This window comes from Tachypleus tridentatus, chromosome 11 (genome assembly GCF_004210375.1).
Source record: "Tachypleus tridentatus isolate NWPU-2018 chromosome 11, ASM421037v1, whole genome shotgun sequence".
NCBI lineage: Eukaryota > Metazoa > Arthropoda > Merostomata > Xiphosura > Limulidae > Tachypleus > Tachypleus tridentatus.
In genome coordinates, this window is record NC_134835.1 from 31,430,237 (window position 1) to 31,449,397 (window position 19,161).

The following is a 19,161-nucleotide window of genomic DNA, read 5'->3' on the forward strand; positions in this document are numbered from 1 at the left end:
CTTTTTTAAAAAAACAATAACACTATTTTAATACTTTTCTCGTAACAAAAAGTGACATCGCGTTTTAACAAGAAGTGGAAACAAAAGCAATTTTCTTTATAAGTTGAGACCAATGTTATAAAATGAGTTCGAAAAAGCACAATAATTAGGGACACTTACGGACAGAGACCTAAATCTTATTTTTTTTTCGTTTTGAAAATTAAACTGTTAATGTAAGGAGTTACCTCAAATTAAAACGAATGACAATTGCGCCATTAAATAACAAGGTTCTTTTATATCTTTCAGAATGAAAAGGCTAACCTATGTAGTTATTTGAATAAGTAAACAAATCATTGTACGAGGATTGTAAGTAATAGATAACTTTGCAAAAACAAAAGACATTGTTCGTAACAAAACACAGGCGAAAAAACAAAAACAAAATCTAGTTCCAAGAAAATGGAACAAGTATGCCGCTATACCGATGCAAGAATGAAATATGTTACACTGTGAAGTGTTACTTACACTCACCCGTCAAGAATCAAACGTATTACATATACACATCAAGTATGCAGTGTATTACACTGCATGGTGTTCTATAGATCCGTCAAACATGGAGTGTGTTACAGTATAATGTATTACATACACCCATCAAATGTGGAGAATATTGCACTGTGAAGTGTTGTATACACCCGTCAAATATAGAGTGTATTACTGTAAAGTGTTACATACACCTATCAAGCACAAAGCAGATTAAACTGTAAGGTGTTTCATCCATCAAACATGAAATGTGTGTACATTATAAGGTGTTACATCAATCCATCAAGTATGGAGTGTGTTACACTGTGAAGAGTTACAATCACCCTGTTTATCCGTGCATTATGCGTATAAGCTTAATGATTTAGCATAAAATTTTGATAATTCGACTATGTAACTGAAAAGTTAAAGTACAAATTTCAACACGGATGTTTGAAGTTTGAGGTTGTTTTTTAAGGCGATTTTAAAGTATTTGTCGCAATACTTATCTTATTTAGTGGTGTTATGTATTTATCGCAGTATGTGTTTCCATTTGTGGCTTTAGCATTTGCAACAATATTTGTCTCCTTTCGTAGTTTTAGTGTTTGTTGCAATATTCGTGTCCTTTTTTTAGCTTTAGTGTTTATAGCAATGTTTGTGTCCTTTCGTAGTTTTAGTGTTTGTAGCAATATTCGTATCTTTATGTGGTTTTAGTGTTTGTAGCAATATTCCTTTTCTTTCGTGGTTTTATTGTTTATAGCAATATTCGTCTCGTACTGAAATTTCATGGCGTTTATTTTAATCTAAAAGGTGTGTGTGTGTATTCTCTTATGGCAAAGCCACATCAGACTATATACTGAGTCCACTGAGGAGAATCGAATAATCTGAAAGGAATGTTGTGAAACACAAGTCTTTATTTTCAAAAAAAGAAACTAAAAGCGTGAAGACAAAAAATAATCGTAAAGTGTGCCTTACATTTAATTTTCTTACTTTTGTATAATTTACATTGAATAAAAGTTGATTATTCACCATTGCTTTTCTTATAAGATCATTAAACGAATTTCGTCCGTCAACGACGCCATTTGTTAAATGCACCAAGTTATTCTTTAAGCGTTTTATAAAGTAGGTACTCTAGTTCCTGAAGAGTCTTTTAACCTACAATGGCGGGAAACGTGCTCGTGCAACACTTTATTTTACTTTTATGTTGTTCGTCTGCTGCGTTTTTGAAGCGTTGTTTCGTTTTCCGGTTAAGAAATAACGTATTGTTCTTACTGTATACAACCAATTAATGTAAAAACTAACAGTTAGTCACTAAAGATCCTTTCTCTAGCTTTTAAATGTAATACACTTAACTATTGTATAACAGCCACTGTCTCACAATAGTCTCGGTGAGCACATCTGTAGTTTCTATTCTTCATCCTCTCCTTGAGCACTAGGCTAAGAATGTAGGTTTTAGCGTATACTATGTGTTAATGCGTTTATAACAAGCGTAAGGCTCTTACACTTCAACCACTAGGTGTCATTGTTTACCCCCGTTATTGATCGCTACGTCTTTATTTTAATTGTTTTGAAAGCTTATTCACTTGCATTATAAAAGTACTTAAAATTCCCGATAGTTAAAAGTTTTCAACTGCGAGACGCATCGTCGTTTTGTTAAACAACAGCCTTGTTAAAAAGAAAACTAAAACCCAGTGAATGACTTCATAATGTTAGCATATAGTTCTTTATGGATCCTTGTGAAGTGAGCCGAACTAGTTTTTCTCTAATGAGCCTTCCAGAGACGGAATAAAACATTCTCATTCGATTGTGCATTTACATGTACTGTTTGACTACACGAAAAAAACACTGCCCATTTTAAAGTCGTATTAAGTTAACTGATGCGACCTCGAGCTTATAGATGAATAAGTTTCGTAACACACTCACTATAATTAAATAACAAACGAAAAAAGTTTTAGAAATCCTGTTAATTTGCAGTCGAAATTCACAAATAAATCGTATTAAAGTATCTTTAAAATGTATTCGACATTTTTATTAATGCTTTATTTCACTAGGTTTAGGCTTAATTAAAAGTGTTTTCACACCTCAGTGTAAATCTGCTTCACACACACACGAAGACCCAGTGAGAATACATCACTTTAACACTTACTATGGTCTGAAAACAATAATTAAATAATGCAAAAAAACAACAACAACAACAAAGTAACACGAGAAACATAATCAAAATATTACAATGATGTTTGAAATTGCGCAGATTTTTTATTAGGAATTTTGAAAGGAAAGAAAAAGGTTTATTTAAAAAAACCAAACTTTAGTTTAACCAATAATTTTATATTAATTGAATTAGTGTTTAAAAAAAGTTTGAAACTGTTAAAATTTTGGAGCACGTATAGCCACGTACTTATTTATATTTATTTTGTTTGAAATGAAGCACATACTTACACACAATGGGCTATCTGTGCTCTACCCTTCCACTGGTGTCGAAATCCGGTTTCTAGCGTTGTAAATCAGACATGCCAATGTATCAATGAGAGGCAAAATCCTTTCGCGAAATGTTTCCTGCATATGTTGCGCCATCTTTTACTAACTTTATGAAATACTAAATATTTGTTTGCTCTCGTTACTTTTCAATAATTTGATCTTACAATAGATAAAAATGTGTAGCCTTTGTTTAGAGTTGTGTGAAAATCTTAAACCAAACAGTAAGTAAGATTATGTGAAACAATATACTTTGTCTTTTTCGCTGTATGTCCAAAGATTTTATCAAGGTATTGGAATTTGATATACTAATTTTCTTTTAGTTTTGAGGTGTTTTTTTTTTGTACTATCGAGAAGTATAGTTATTTTGCATACCTTAAGTTCAATAACTGTTTTTTGTTCGTTAATCTCATGTGAGTTTGTTTTTGTTTTGACTGTAATACTAACAATCAATTTACCTGTTATTAGTGTTTATTCTGATTACATACCTCAACATTGTTTAACAAGTAATTTCTTCAATGCTTAATATTTTTATGGTAGAACAGGGGTTCCCAAACGGGGTGTCGCAGGTCTGTCTGGGTGAGAGCATACCTAATACATAAATGCACAATAATGTTTTGGTAGTTAGTTTTTATAGCTTGTTGGGCCCGATTAATGGTGCGGAGTGTTTTAGGTTACGGTCTTGTGCTGAGAAAGTTAATGAACCCCCATATTAGGACACATTTTTAGTGTTAATTCTGTAAGTGACAAGTCTTTTTAGCCTTTTATCACGGCTACTACTGTCTGTGATTTTTAGCTTTACGTGTAACTTGTATTTCTTTAAAGTTTAATGTTTTTAATCAGAGCCCTTCTTCCTGTCGCGGATTATGACTATAACTGGAAAGTCATTATAACTTGAAACCTTGTATATCAATAAATTTACAGAAATAAGTATTGTAATTTATTTTTATTTTATTTTAGTGATTACTTTATCAACACAGTCTGGAATTTGTACGACAGTTTTTACCACGTGTATTACTCGCTTACATATTTCTACTAATGTAACTAAAAGATTTATTTCAACTGTTGAAAACATTCGCATTTTGCGATTCGTTGATGTTTGCGTCTATCCGTGACCAAGATGACACAACCAGCCTATCACCAAAAAGATCGTGTTATTTTCTGTTCGAGAAATAGGTTTAATAGGCAAAAGTTTTGCTAAACAGATAACCAAGCAGTACAAACGAAAATAATCAGATAAAACAGTAGTACAAACGAAAAAATGCACGCATTTCAAAGACTACCAACGATTTGTAATTCTTCTTTCGATTGTATTTTGAAGCAGAACCTTAGATACAATATACAAGGCTCTGATTTGAAGTTGCTTATAGCGCTGCAAATTGTACACAGCCTACCACGTTTCCCAAAATACTCTTATTGATTTACAGGTATCATAAAAGTCAAAATTTAAACTTTCGAGCAGTTACACTAAGATACTCGCATTAAAGAACAATATAACACAAGTACCATATTTTATAATTATTTCAATTGGTAAAGGAATTGGAAAAAAGAACTAGGAAAAATAAGAATCTGTATACGAAATGGTAATATTTTATATTCATACAACTTCAAGAACGAACAATAATCGCAAACAGCCATCTCTTGTGAATCCACTTGTTAAAATTCATAATAGGATTTTTACTCAGTCGTTATATCTTGATAATTAAACTTATTTTTACCGTTTTACATTTAAGATACGCTTAGAAAATCTAAGGTCTCCTTTATTTGAATAAGCTATCTTTTGTCCAAGTTATAGAACAATTTTGATAATAATTAGCATACATTTGAACAATAAGAAGAGACCGTTCGGTAACATGCATTCGTTTATCAAACTCCTGCTGCAATTTTCTACGTATCTTAAACTATTTAAAAAAGGAGGTAAGTGTAGAGACGCTAATATCAATCCTTCAAAAACAATGTAGACAAGATAGTAGGAAGACATTTTCATCATCCATACTATCTTATTTGCATTGTTTCGAAGAATTGACGTTAGCCATCTCTTGCTTTTCTCAGTAATACAGAGGTATGTCTACAGACTTACAATGCAATAAACCTGGTTTCGATACCCATCATGAGCAGAACACAAATAACCCATTGTGTTTAACATCAAACAAATTAGCCATCCCTGTTCATTCCTGTTTCACTATGCACTTAAGATTTCTAAAGGAACATCAAATTTCTATAAGAAAGCTAACTTCAAGGGGTAATGATAACATTGTTCACACTAGAATCATATTTTTTTCTAATTACTACTGGTTATTAGTAACACCTATAAAAGCGGATATTCTGTTTTAAGTTGTAAGATCTCATTGAAATAGATTGTCATTATTGTTTTAGTTTTTCAGTTATCATGTAATAAGAAAGAAGCAGAAGAACAAGAAATTTAAACTTGTTGCTGTAATATTTACAGACATTGACAAATTTGTGACTCATTATATAAATATTGTTACAGAAGGAAATACTGTAAAATTCTGATGACCTATTGAGGAGATATTTAAAATACAATTTCAATGAAAAACATGAGCTATCCCTACATAGGCAGTGCTACCTTCTGCCTGGTAAGGAAATAATAACTGATAAACTTAATCTAATGTTGCATATTTACATACGGGTAACAAGGGTCCTTCAATATTTCATTACATACCCATCCTTAATATAAATAAGAATATAATTTGCGCTGAAAGTTTTCAGTAAATAATCAATGTTAGCTTTCTAAATATTAGTGGAATTTTTAATATGAGTATACAATTACTGTAAATATTATATAGGTCACTTGTATGCTATGTAATTCAATGGTTTCTATAGTACTGTAAAATGTTCTCTTTATAATTTAAATTATATAAAATTTATAATATAATAAGAGAAAAAAGTTTATAATTTAGAGAGGGAGTTGTTAATTACTTTGCGCATGTGTCCTTTAGCTAGAATAAGGTTGTTGAGGTCATTTGATTTTCCCGAGGTGGCACTAGTAAGATTTCAGTATGGTTTAATTTGGAATTGTAATATGTAGAAATCTTACAATATTTTATTTACACATCTTTTTATTTTTTCTAAGAAGTTACATTTATTGAAAAATAACATAATTCTAAGTAACTAGTAGGCGTAACTTTAATGTAATGAACAGTTTGGTACTATATAATATATCTAAGCTCCTACAAGTTGTAGTACAGTTATAGTACTAAAATTAAATCACAAAACGTGTACCATACCTCATGCAAAGGTTAGGTTCTCTAGGAGATTCTACTGAGATAGCGTAGATTGTTTTTTATTTAATTGTTTATATTTTCCTACTCAGCATATTTAAATCGATCAAAAACACAAATGTTAAAAATCATATATACTTATCTAGACAGTAGAATAGAGCCTGAACTTTGACCATGGCTTTAATAAGTAACATAATACTATAATAACATTATTGTTAGTACTAATACTAGGTAGATGTAGTAGAAATAGTACTTTAAGTTGTAGTGTTTACCTAACTTGTAACTTACGTGTAACTGGTGTGAACAACAAAAATATCGTAGATGAATTTAGATTTTGGACTATGCTGCTATTCTAATCTATGGTATTATTTAAAGTATAATAATTAATGTAGTAAAACTACATGTATGACTAATAATGTAGGCCTTATAATAATTTTTCTGCTCACCATGTGAAAATATGATTTAGGTAATTATTAATGATAAAAATTACCAGCACAAACATGAAATGCATATTACAGCAGAATTGAGTCGTTACTGTATGATTAACTCAGTCAGTATCGTCTATTACTTATGACAAGCAATTAAATTAGTATTGTGTAATTGGTTGATAAAGTTAAAGTAAAGATAATAACTGACTAATAAAGATAAGCATTTTTGTTTATTAGTTTTGATTATTTCAACTACCAATTGTCACATAGGCATGGCAAGAGTTACTGATTCTTGAGCACAAGATTAACTGAATAGCAATCTGCCCTGCTCTAGTAATAATACTGAAAATAATTGATTTGGCTTCTTGGATTTTTGTTGTTGTTACATCATGTTATACATAATTAACCTTTTACCAAAACAATATTACATACTGTTGAATTTCCACTGGAATATGTAGTCAATAAACATATGGTAGCTTTGTACTTTTATCCCACTTGGCATTTGTTGTCTGATTAACTTGTGAGTGATTTTGAATTAAATTATTTTGAAACACTCAGTTCCTAAAATAAGTTATTGGTTGTATTAAAGTTCTAGTACAATCACTAAAAGAAATATTAGCTTTTTAGTATTATCCTAAGTAGTTTTAATGATTTGACAGTGTATTTCATATAGATAAATGTTTTCATTTGATTTCTAGGTTGAAAATTAGTTTTTCAGGAAGAAACTGCTATCATGTATGCTTGTGCTAGATACACGTGTCCAGTTGCCCGATCTCTGGTATGTAAAATGAAAGTCAATGTATTTTTTAAAAACCATACATAATAATAAGTTCCAAAATAGCAGTTAGTTTTGAGTTTTAAGTGATAAAACATCATACAAGCATTTATTTTTAATTACTATTGTAACATTTATGAACATTTGTTTTATTTTGTGTAAACAACACAAGGGCCGATTTATTTTGCTTGCTGTGATATGGTGTTTGTTTAAAACATTTGATGAGGTAATAATGTACGTTAGTTTATGAAATTATAATTAAATGTGAGATGTCTTAACTTTTAGATCCTTGCAAGACCTGTAGTTTCCACAGCATTTAATGGTTCTATCAGCTGTGAGGTAAGAGAGAAATATTTGTTCATGAAACTTTGTTGAAAATCAAAATATAACTCAAGTGTTTCTCAAGAACTCTTGTTTCTTATCTAGGAATCTGGATATTGAGTCTTCCAGAATATTAGGAGTAGTTATATGGTACAGATGGAAATCTAAACATGATTCTCGCATTTAAAATGAATTCATGTATATTCCGAAAATAATGTGAATTTCACAATTTCAAATTAGTTTTTCTTTTGAAAATACCCCCCCCCTTCCAGTGGCTCAATGGTAAATCTAAATACTTGTAATGCTAAAAATTTGGTTTCAATACCTGTGGTGTGCATAACACACAACTTTTGTTGTTGTTCTATGTCCTGCATAGAAAAATTAGCTTAGATTCATGTTTCATACACTGTTACAGTAACATCTTAGATCCTTGTTTCACAAACACTGTTACTGTACCATCTTAGATCCATGTTTCACACGTACTGTTACAGTTCCATCTTAGATCCATGTTTCACACGTACTGTTACAATACCATCTTAGGTCCATGTTTCACTGTGTTACCCATCTTAGATCCATGTTTCACACGTACTGTTACAGTTCCATCTTAGATCCATGTTTCACACGTACTGTTACAATACCATCTTAGGTCCATGTTTCACACGTACTGTTACAGTACCCTCTTAGGTCCATGTTTCACACGTGCTGTTACAGCACCATCTTAGGTCCATGTTTCACATGTGCTGTTACAGCACCATCTTAGGTCCATGTTTCACACGTACTGTTACAGCACCATCTTAGGTCCATGTTTCACACTTGCTGTTACAGCACCATCTTAGGTCCATGTTTCACACGTACTGTTACAGTACCATCTTAGGTCCATGTTTCACACGTACTGTTACAGTACCACCTTAGGTCCATGTTTCACACGTACTGTTACAGTACCACCTCAGGTCCATGTTTCACACGTACTGTTACAGTACCACCTTAGGTCCATGTTTCACACGTGCTGTTACAGCACCATCTTAGGTCCATGTTTCACACGTGCTGTTACAGCACCATCTTAGGTCCATGTTTCACACGCTGTTACAGCATCATCTTAGGTCCATGTTTCACACGTGCTGTTACAGCACCATCTTAGGTCCATGTTTCACACGTGCTGTTATAGTACCCAATTACAGAAGTTTTTACATTTTAATAAACTTAAGATTATGGATAAGATTAAATTTTGTAGGTAAAATGTCATTTGTAAATTAAACATAATTTCCTGATAGGGCAGAGAGCTAAATGTTAATGTATGATGAAGTAAGAGAATATTTCTATTTTTTATAGCTTAGGTGTATTTATCAAGGAAAGAAATAGTTATAAAAACAAGTGACAGGACAAATTTAAACAGATATAGGTGGTGTGTTTCTTTCCGAGTCAAAATTTTATTTTATATTATCAGGACTATTTTCGTAATTACTAAATGCATGTATTCACATAATTTTTATAATCAGTTAATCAAAAAATATTACAAAGTTTGTTAATGTAAAGCATACAAACAACAAATAAAAATACACAATTACTACACGTTTTTTAAATTATTCCAACTACCAGTTTAAGAAATGTATGGAATATATTGTGCAAAGACTTTTTATTGTTTAACACTGGTGAGTTATGTTTTAAGGTTGCTAATGCTTATGACCATTATTGTGCTGAAAAGTAGTGTGTAGTAATCTTTCTTGTTTTAACGAAAATACTTTATTAAGGTACAAAGTTCAGGCTTGACACTGTTTTCTCAACATTTCAAGTCTGTTTTTTATTTTGCATATATAGTTTAAGACTTAAACTTGGAATCAGTTAAAACCAGATAAAGATGTGGCTAAAAATGTGTTGAATGAAAATGTTTTTGAACATCAAGAATTCTAATGTAAACATATTTTTATCTGTGTAATGTTAAGATGGGAGAAGAAAGATTGTACTGTTTGATCATTAAACTTGTCAGCAAAATTTTAAAATCAGTTGAAGGTAGAAACATCAAGAGAACTAGCATAAATCTTTAGTAATTTGTTTCTTTGTATATATTCTGAAAAAAATGTTAAGAAAAAATTACCTTTAAACTCCAGATAAATAAAGAATATATTAAAACCAATGTTTCACCTTCACATTAACTCTGAAGAAGCTAAAAAGACAAAACAGTGGTTTAAATAAAAATATTCTCATATTTATTAAGAGTGCAAAGGTCGTTTATTCTTTACTTTTATCAAAATGTGATAATTCCTTCAATATGTGCTAGAAATTTTGTAATGTGACAAAATTTTTCTTTGTTTATTATGTACAAGGAAAATGTGTGTGTGGATATACATATATATTTTTCGTCATTTTCAGAATTCAAACTTACATTCAGCTAACCAGAAGTCAGTTGGAATTAATTTAGCTGTACCAAGCCCATTTATGAACCAGGTGAGTAAAATATTTTGTGGAAAAGAAGTTAGCTCTTGAGACTTGAAACCTGAACAAACAGTGTTACATATCATGATTTCAAATAGCCAGAAAATTTAATTGAGAAGTTAGTTGAATGTGTATCAGACTTATAATATTTGACAACAAGATTGATACACGCGTTTCTTTATTAACACACACATTTTAATACATAAACAATATTCAGTCTTCTATCTGGTCTGGAACTGAATATTTTATCAACAATCCAGGTCTACAAGGTGTAAATTACTTTTATGTTCGTACACAGATTCACTTCTCTTGACGGGAGTGAAAGCTTGCTCTATTCTTTACACGAGTTTTCCACTGATGTAATGCAATGTCTTCATAGAAATACTAATGTCTGAAGTTAATTCACTGAAGTAAAGTGCTTGATAATGTTTGAAATCTATAAATATTCCTGGTTAAATTCTGTAGTTTTTCAATTAATAAATGTTTGTCACAATTATAGTTTCTGAGGTTTGTAGTATACTGACTGTAGTGACCAAACATTATTCTATAATGTCTTTTGGCTAGTTTTTATACCAGTTAGGTTAAATTCTACAAATTTAGAGAACAGGTGGAACTTTCACAACACACATCCAACAATAGACATCACATGCATCGAGCTGAAACAAGTGTAGATGTTAAAATAAATATATAACAGTGAATCTGTTACAACAAAAGTTAGATTTGTATATTCATAAGTAATGTAATTAAAATAATTAACAATTTGAGAACTATTCATAATGCAATTAAACCAGCAAATAAGTTTGTAATGTAACTTGTTATTTTACTTTGTAGGTAATTTAATATCTCATTATCACTTTATAATATTATTGGAGCCAATATAAAGAAGCAGGTACATAGAAGGCCAATGTACTTATTTTTATCAATGATATAAGCATTGAAACAAGCAAACTGATTCTCTTTCACATTTTTATTGATTAAGAGTAATTCAAATCAAACTGCAAAGTAACAGCACAAACCACTTTATTGGACCAACTATTTAAGTTTATAATTAACAAAGAGGACCTGGCATGGCCAGGTGGTTGAGGAACTTGAAATCCAAAGGTCGTGGGTTTGAATTCCCATCACACCAAACATGCTTGCCCTTTCAGCTGTAGGGATGTTATAATGTGACAGTGTATTCTTCACAGTGTCTGTCTTTTAGTACCTCAAAGCTATCAGAAAATGTATAATTATTATTTCAGTCATTAATCTACCATTTTGTTGAGGCAGGTATGTGAATGTGCATTTCAGATTTAGTTTGATGTTTTCTTAAAAGAATTATTTTTTTACCAACAGCATTTCTTTTTATCCCTTTATTGTTATTAAAGTTGAAGAACAGTCATTGTAACTGAAATTTAAATTTCCTACCAAATGTCATCTATTCTCTTTTGGAATTTTCCTTAATTGTGTTAACCAGTGAAAATGTTTAAATTTTTAAAGTTTGAATGCAAGCTGAGGAATAAACAGAAGGAAATTTTTTACACAGTAACACACATTAATATGGTAGCTAAAACTGGCTACTTATAGGTTATGGTATAAGCTGGCTGTCTTTGGGTTATATAACAGTTAATAAGTGTTGTGATTAAAAGAGGTTAGTGTTTAGTGTGTGTGTCTATTTTTTTTCAGTCTACAGAGGAGCCATGTAATTTTCCCAATTCTCAAACTTCTTGAGTTAAATTTTGTTTCTTATTTTGAGGAAAAAAAAATGTGTGAGGAGTGGCTTCCTTGAACCTGTAGGTTAATCAACATACTGTCCAAAACGCTGTTCAAAACACATGCTTGAAGATTCACAGTTGTAATATTCTTCTCACTAGAAAAGCCATAAACACTTGCTACACATTTCAGCACCATAGGTGGACTATGATACTGATGATGAAATCCTACTGTTTGGTTGGACAAGAATAGGCAGTGGGTGCTGTTGACCAAGTGCCTTTCATTTAATTTATTGGTTCTAAAGTAAAGATAGTTACCACAAGTATCCTGTTTTACATGAAATACTGAAAGGAAAAGTTTTGTTAAAATGTTCTGTTTTTTTGTATCAGATCAGTTTTTAACTAGTTTTTTTTTATCGGGGCTAAAAGTATGGAAATAAAAATATACACGGCATCTATCAATCTCCCTTCATTGAGGGGAAAAAACAAGTCCTATGATTAAAAGTGTAGTCAGTTAATTAGACGTGTAAAACATTGCTGAGGGTTGTAAATAAAACTGTTCGAGGCACCGTTTTTTTCTATTCTTCAGCAGTATATTCTAATGTCTAACAACCAAATTTAAGACTTTTAATAGCTTAGGTGCTCCTTGAACTGTCTTTTTAAACATTTGGAATTGATAGTAGCAGTCTTCTAACACTAATAACTTTCAAGGTCCTTCCTGTCCTCTCCTTACTTCAGATCTTTAGGACAAACCTCATCCAGGACAAGGGCTTTACATCAAAGAAGTAAATACATAAATAAAAGAAATAAATTTGAGGAAATCTTTTCTTGAGCTTTAAAGAAACTGATCATATTAACAGCCTTGCAACATCTAAATGGTAAGCATGAACGCTTCTATTCTAAAAATTGGGTTTTGATATCCACGGTTGGCAGATCACCTATAGCTTTCTTTTTAACGGCAAACCTTTGAATCATATATTAATTGGAATAAAAAGAAAATTCAGTCATAATCTCTTCCTCCAAAGTCCCTTATTAGAAGTTTTTTTAAAAGTACTTATGTGATTCAATTTTTTTTTTTTTAAATGTTGCATAAGCTAGGAAATCACAGTTCCATGGGGAGTCGTCTGGCAGTTTGTGTCTGGATTGGAAATCTGAGGATCCGTGCTTTGCACACTCTTAAAAATATGGCTTGCATTATATGGCCATATGTCCACCAAGAGTGATGTGAAATGTAACTAGTCAGTGAGATAAGAGTTAATTTTGGTGAAATTACTTAACTGCTGACCCCTTAGTCTGTCAAATTACTTAATTGCTGACCCCTTAGTCTGTCAGTTAAACATTCAAGAATGAATATGTGTAGACAGTCTTTTGTGTAACATTGTGCAAAATTCCAAAATAAGAACATGAAAACCGTTTATCTCAAGTTTTGTATTTTGAGTCAAAAGACCTGTTTCTTTGTTTTTATTTTAGCTTTAACAACAGCAATTCTGACATTCCTTTTGTTATAAACCTCAACAATTCTACATCTTATATGTAAAATTCACATTTGAAGATTGTTTTTTGAATTATGTAGAAATTCCAGATGTATATCTGTGTTGCTGGAACTCTTAAGAACATTTTTTAAACTAGTTTTAACAAACTTTGCAGGAACTTTCCAAACTTTATATTTGCCATTTCTACTAGTAACTAAGTTTTTTCCCAATTTTTGAACAATATTTTAAAATAATTTTTATACAGTTAGAGACTGTTAGCACTACCTTTAGAAGTGGTCATAATATTAAAAGGTAATCACACTGTTATATCTCATACTAAGGTTTTTATGCACAATAGGTCTGGCCAGGTAGTGAGGGTGCTCAACTTGTAATCTGAGGGTTCAAATCCTCATCACACCAAATATGCTCGCCTTTTCAGCTGTGGGGGCATTATAATGTGATGGTCAATTCTACTATTAATTGGTAAAAAAGAGTAGCCCAAGAGTTGACAGTGGGCAGTGATGACTAGCTACCTTCCCTCTGGTCTTACACTGCTAAATTAGGGATGGTTAGTGCAGATAGACCTCATGTAGCTTTGCACGAAATTCAAAAAACTAACAAATCTATGCACAACATTTGATATTGTATACTTTGTGAAATAAGAAAAAAGAGACAACATTTTATGAACTTTTTTTGGTATGCAAATTGAGAAGAGTAGTCCATGTTGTAAAAAAAAATACTCTAATGTTAAGAATACTAGCTAATTTTTTCATATGTTTAATAGAATAATAATCAGTCTATTTCTGTAAGCAGCATTACTACTGTGCCTGAGCATATTGAAGGAATTATGAGCACTTTTTCTCTTGTCTTTGAAGGATTATATTTGTACAGACTTCTGCTGCATCATATTTATTGTAGTCTTGTAGTGAACCTCTGACAGACAGAATATCCCATTGCTTTTTTAATTTTTATTGCATATAATATCCAATATGAGAGTCGGAAACATGCTTGGTAGGTTAGTTACCAAATAAAGGTTTCTGGTACAATCTTTTTTTAAACACCAAATAGAGGTTTGAATTCTTTGTGATATCCTGAATTTAGAATACTCGCTAGTGTCACTAAACTGGCACTGTTTTCCAGGGTGTGATGAGTTGAAACTGATGCCAAAATCCAAAAATCCCACTTGGTACACAGTAGTAGTTGCACGTTATGCCACATAAGATCCAATTTCTTGACTATATAAAATTTGTTGGATAGTTGCTGCAGTTACACCGTGAAGAAACTGCCATACTAATAATATTTTGATTGGTTTTTAAGAAGTCACTAGACTCAAGGTTTATTAAGAATACTAAGTGTGGTGGTAAGTTGGATCATTAGATAAGAAAAAAAAAGTGGATAGAGGGAAGAAAGCAGAGGTTTGTTATAAATCAAATTCAGACAAACTGGTTTAATGTCAGAAGAGAAGGGATACCTTAAGGTTGGATGTTAGGAGCTTTATTTTTTTTTTATTTGCATTAATGAAGAGCTAGTCAATAAATTGTTTACATTTGCTGATGGTATTGAGGTTTTACGTGTTGCTGATTTTGAGAATGCTTTACAAAATAATTTAATTATTTGGCGAGCCAAACAGACAAATGGCAGATGGGTTTTAATTATAATATTCCCCAAGGATTTTGAAGGAAGTTAAGGATTGAATATGAGCCATTTTGGAAGAACATGGATTTGTTGGAAGGGGTTCAGAGAAAGACTACTTGGAGAATTCTGGGATAGAAAGGTTGTCATACAAGTAAAAATTAAGATCTCTGAAATTATTTACTTTTGAATGAAGAATTAAAGGAGTCTTGGGTTGTTAAAGGAAATTGATGCATTTCATTTTTATTGTGCTTAATAAATGGTGGGAATTATATGATAAAGGGATTCATATAAATTTTGACTGTGTTATAGTCGTATTCTAATCAGATAACTTTATTTGTATGAAAGTGTTAGGTCCAGCAGGGTGGTTGGGGTACTTGACATGCAGTCTGAGGGTTGCAGGTTTGAATGTTTGTCCCACCACACCTGCTTGCCCTTTCAGTCATGGGGGCATTGTAATGTGACAGTCAATCTTGCTATCTGTTGGATAAAATAGTAGCCCCAAGAGTTAGTGGTAGTGACTATCTGCCTTCCCTCTAGTCTTTTGCTGATAAGTTAAAGATGACTAGCACAGATAACCTTTTGTAGCTTTGTGTGAAATTTAAAATAAACTAATGTTTTTGCCTTTTAGATTAGATTGACTGTTGATGGTGGATACAGTAAATGTAAGGAGGTTTAATGGTAGACTTCTTAAGTATTGAAATAAGGTCTGGCTTTGATTTATTGTTATTATTTCTTTTTTATGTTTAGTAGATGGGACATACTTAATGGATTAACAAGCCCCATATTGTCCTTCAATGTTATACTTCACTGTTAGTGTATTTGTCAAGCCTTCCATGACTTGTGTTAATAGCCCAAGAGGTGACCTCTCTAATGTCAGAGAATTTCTGTTACTTCTATTTAAAATTGAAATGAATAAGTATCTTCAAATTTCCTCTGATTTTGCTAATGAAAGTGTTAAAATTTGTAATTTTATATTTGCTGAATTACGTAAAGTTTTCCAAGACTTTTAATTGAAGTGGTTTTGACTTGTTTTCTAGGTAACCAGATTTTTACAAACAAGTGCTACACAAAGGGATATTGATTCAGCAGCCAAGTTTATTGGTGCTGGTGCTGCAACTGTTGGAGTAGCTGGATCAGGTGAGGTTAAAGGATGTGCTTCATGTTGGGGTAGCTGGTGTTCAGGTGAGGTTAAAGGATGTGCCTTGTGTTGGAGTAGCTGGATCAGGTGAGGTTAAAGGATGTGCATTGTGTTGGGGTAGCTGGTGTTCAGGTGAGGTTAAAGGATGTGCCTCATGTTATGGAGTAGCTGGTGTTCAGGTGAGGTTAAAGGATGTGCTTCATGTTGGGGTAGCTGGTGTTCAGGTGAGGTTAAAGGATGTGCCTTGTGTTGGGGTAGCTGGTGTTCAGGTGAGGTTAAAGGATGTGCCTTGTGTTGGGGTAGCTGGTGTTCAGGTGAGGTTAAAGGATGTGCCTGGTCTGGTGTTCAGGTGAGGTTAAAGGATGTGCCTTAGTAGCTGGATCAGGTGAGGTAGCCTGGTGTTCAGGTGAGGTTAAAGGATGTGCCTCATGTTATGGAGTAACTGGTGTTCAGGTGAGGTTGTTCAGGTGTGCCTGATGTTGGGATAGCTGGCATTTTAACATGAACACTTTACGTGCAAGATACAAGTTGGTCTGTTTTTATCATTTTTTTCTTGACTATTTAGAAGTTCTAAATGAAAATTAGGAAAGATAGTATCACTTGAATCTTTCATTAAAATCCGATACTTTGTTGAATAAGTACTTCAAAAAAACCCAATAGTCTGTTTGTACTTAAAGGAATAGTTGCTGAACATTAAGTAGTTGTATTTCTGACTAAACTCATAAATTTCTAGGCTGGTGTTTGCGACAGTAATAGGAGTATTACCAGGTTATTTTTAGCAGTGTTAATTATATATGGTTATTGATGGTGGATAGAAAGTGTTATAGCAATAGGTTCAGTTCTTGTTCATTAAAAGAAAAACAACAGTTCTGATGATTTACTTTTAATCTGTTATCTAAAATGTTTATAAATGATAGTAATTAATACTCTTTAAACAAAAATAGTATTTTTTAGGTTACTTAATATTATGTACCACTTGCAAAAACAAATTCACATTTCTAAAGAAGTAATTTCAAGAGTTTTACTCACTTTCATAATTATCAAATTCCACATCTGATTAATTCTTGGCTGGTATATAAAATTACTTTGTTAATTATGAACTACATTGGTCATGCAAGCAATAGAAAACTTGCATATGGATATATATCTGATCTCATTAATTAAATTGAATTTGAATTACCTTGCAAAATCTGTTTTAACCTGTTTTTTTTCTTCTTTTCCAAGGAGCTGGTATTGGAAGTGTATTTGGCAGTTTAATCATTGGCTATGCCCGGAATCCATCACTGAAACAGCAGCTCTTCTCATATGCCATTCTAGGGTTTGCTCTCTCTGAAGCTATGGGACTTTTTTGTCTTATGATGGCTTTTTTGTTACTCTTTGCATTTTGATTATTATTGCAATTCAAAATGAATAGTTTTTGATTTTTTTATCATAGTACATTTAAGAATGGGAGAGTGAAAGGACCAGATAAAGATAAAAACTTGTAATTGCATACAATCTTGGATATTGTAGCTGAAATAAAAAAAATGACTTGTAGGTCATCCACATAGTGTCATATGATTTGTAGTTGTTTGTAATCTTGATTCTGAATAAAACAAATGTCTTCAACTGTTTTTGCACTGTAACCCATTGTTTTACTTAAAACGCATCTATACAAGTATGTGTTTATATATAAACTACTCAACTCCATAAGTTCTTAGTTTAGGCTTAGTCACAGAATACTCCTCTATACTAGAGGGCCTGGCATGGCCAGGTGGTTAAGGCACTTGACTTGTAATCTGCAAGTCTGAAGTCCCTGCCACACCGAACGTGCTCGCCCTTTCAGCTGTGGGGGCATTATAATGTGACGGTCAATCCCACTATTCGTTGGTAAAAGAGTAGCCCAAGAATTGGCAGGGTGTGAGGATGACTAGCTGCCTTCCCTCTAGTTTTACACTGCTAAATTAGGGACGTCTAGCACAGATAGCCCTCGTGTAGCTTTTCTTTTCTGGTCTTTACTTCTCTATGAAGTGAACGGTTGTTTTAAATAATTTGAAGAATATCTGTGATCCCAGGTATGGTACTCTCGTATCGTGATATATTGATAAAACTTGACTTGAATGTGTAGGAAAGCAGTTTCATGTTGAATGATTTATTTTTGTTGTGAGATGAAAAACTTATAACATATATGAAGACGATCCATGAACTTATTTAGAGCATTAACAGGTTATCGTACACATTATTTTAACAGTTATGAAATGCTGTCCAACATTTATGCTTAACGTGCTGTACCAGGAGATATGAATGAATAGTATTAACTTAATCTAGTAATAAATACACGATTTAAAACTGAGTACCGATGAATAAAATTGCTTTTATTTTAAATAAATTAAAAATTACGTGTTTTTTTTCTGAAACACTATTATTGAAATAAATACGTGTAAAATGTTTGTAAAGAAATAAAACGAAAGCTGTTACTAATGGTGAAAAGATTGGTAAGAGATTTATATGCAAAGAACTTGAAGATACTTCTAAACAGTAATTCACAGTCCTGTTTCTTAGAAAAAACTTCCTTTTAACATTTGATTGTAGTTGAGAAATATATTCTACACTCATTTTTAAATGTACGAATTCATAAACAATCATTTTTTCTTCTTTCTTTAGATTTAAAATGAATGAACCTCAACGTAGTGCATTTATTCCATTTAGTGATCCAGGAAGTTAACAGAACTGCTATTTTAACTTTATTTACATGTTTTTGTATGCAGTTTTAGTTCAGATGAACTAATCGAGATACATTAGTATATTTTTATCTGTGTATCTTGTTAGTGTTACTTAAATCTTTTAATGCAATTACATTCGTTTTAAATGTCAGTTAGGCCTGTTTAATCTTTTAATATAACTTTATCCTCTTTCTATCTTATGAGTGCCACCTAATCGTTTAATGCAACTACATTCACTATCTATGTCTATATTGTGATATTGTATCTTAACGATAAATGTTAACGAGTTTGGTTCCTTTTTTCCTAATATTTCTTGGTACGTTGTTTGAAACTGATGATAGTAGGGAACTGGGTACTACT

The 19,161-nt window shown here is 32.0% G+C and overlaps 1 protein-coding gene across 2 annotated transcripts; it reads left to right on the forward strand.

The window, feature by feature from the left end:
* The first annotated feature begins 5,872 nt into the window (after positions 1-5,872).
* Positions 5,873-17,712, forward strand: LOC143231870 (ATP synthase lipid-binding protein, mitochondrial-like). 2 transcript variants are annotated; one of them, XM_076466628.1, is made up of 6 exons: positions 5,873-5,974; positions 7,336-7,415; positions 7,698-7,751; positions 10,101-10,175; positions 15,999-16,186; positions 17,324-17,712. In XM_076466628.1, the coding sequence occupies exons 2-6, from the start codon at positions 7,371-7,373 to the stop codon at positions 17,430-17,432; spliced, it is 471 nt and encodes a 156-aa protein (XP_076322743.1). In that variant the 5' UTR covers positions 5,873-5,974; positions 7,336-7,370; the 3' UTR covers positions 17,433-17,712. The 2 variants fall into 2 exon arrangements, with proteins under 2 accessions (XP_076322743.1, XP_076322744.1); XM_076466629.1 differs by having other exon boundaries at positions 5,883-5,974; positions 15,999-16,098.
* Positions 17,713-19,161: the final 1,449 nt, after the last annotated feature.

Excerpts from the sequence above, each read along its gene's own strand:
- LOC143231870 (XM_076466628.1), top strand. The coding sequence starts at position 7,371 with ATGTATGCTTGTGCTAGATACACGTGTCCAGTTGCCCGATCTCTG. Across the intron at positions 7,752-10,100 it reads ATGGTTCTATCAGCTGTGAG|AATTCAAACTTACATTCAGC; the intron begins GTAAGAGAGAAA and ends CGTCATTTTCAG. Across the intron at positions 16,187-17,323 it reads TGTTGGAGTAGCTGGATCAG|GAGCTGGTATTGGAAGTGTA; the intron begins GTGAGGTTAAAG and ends TTCTTTTCCAAG.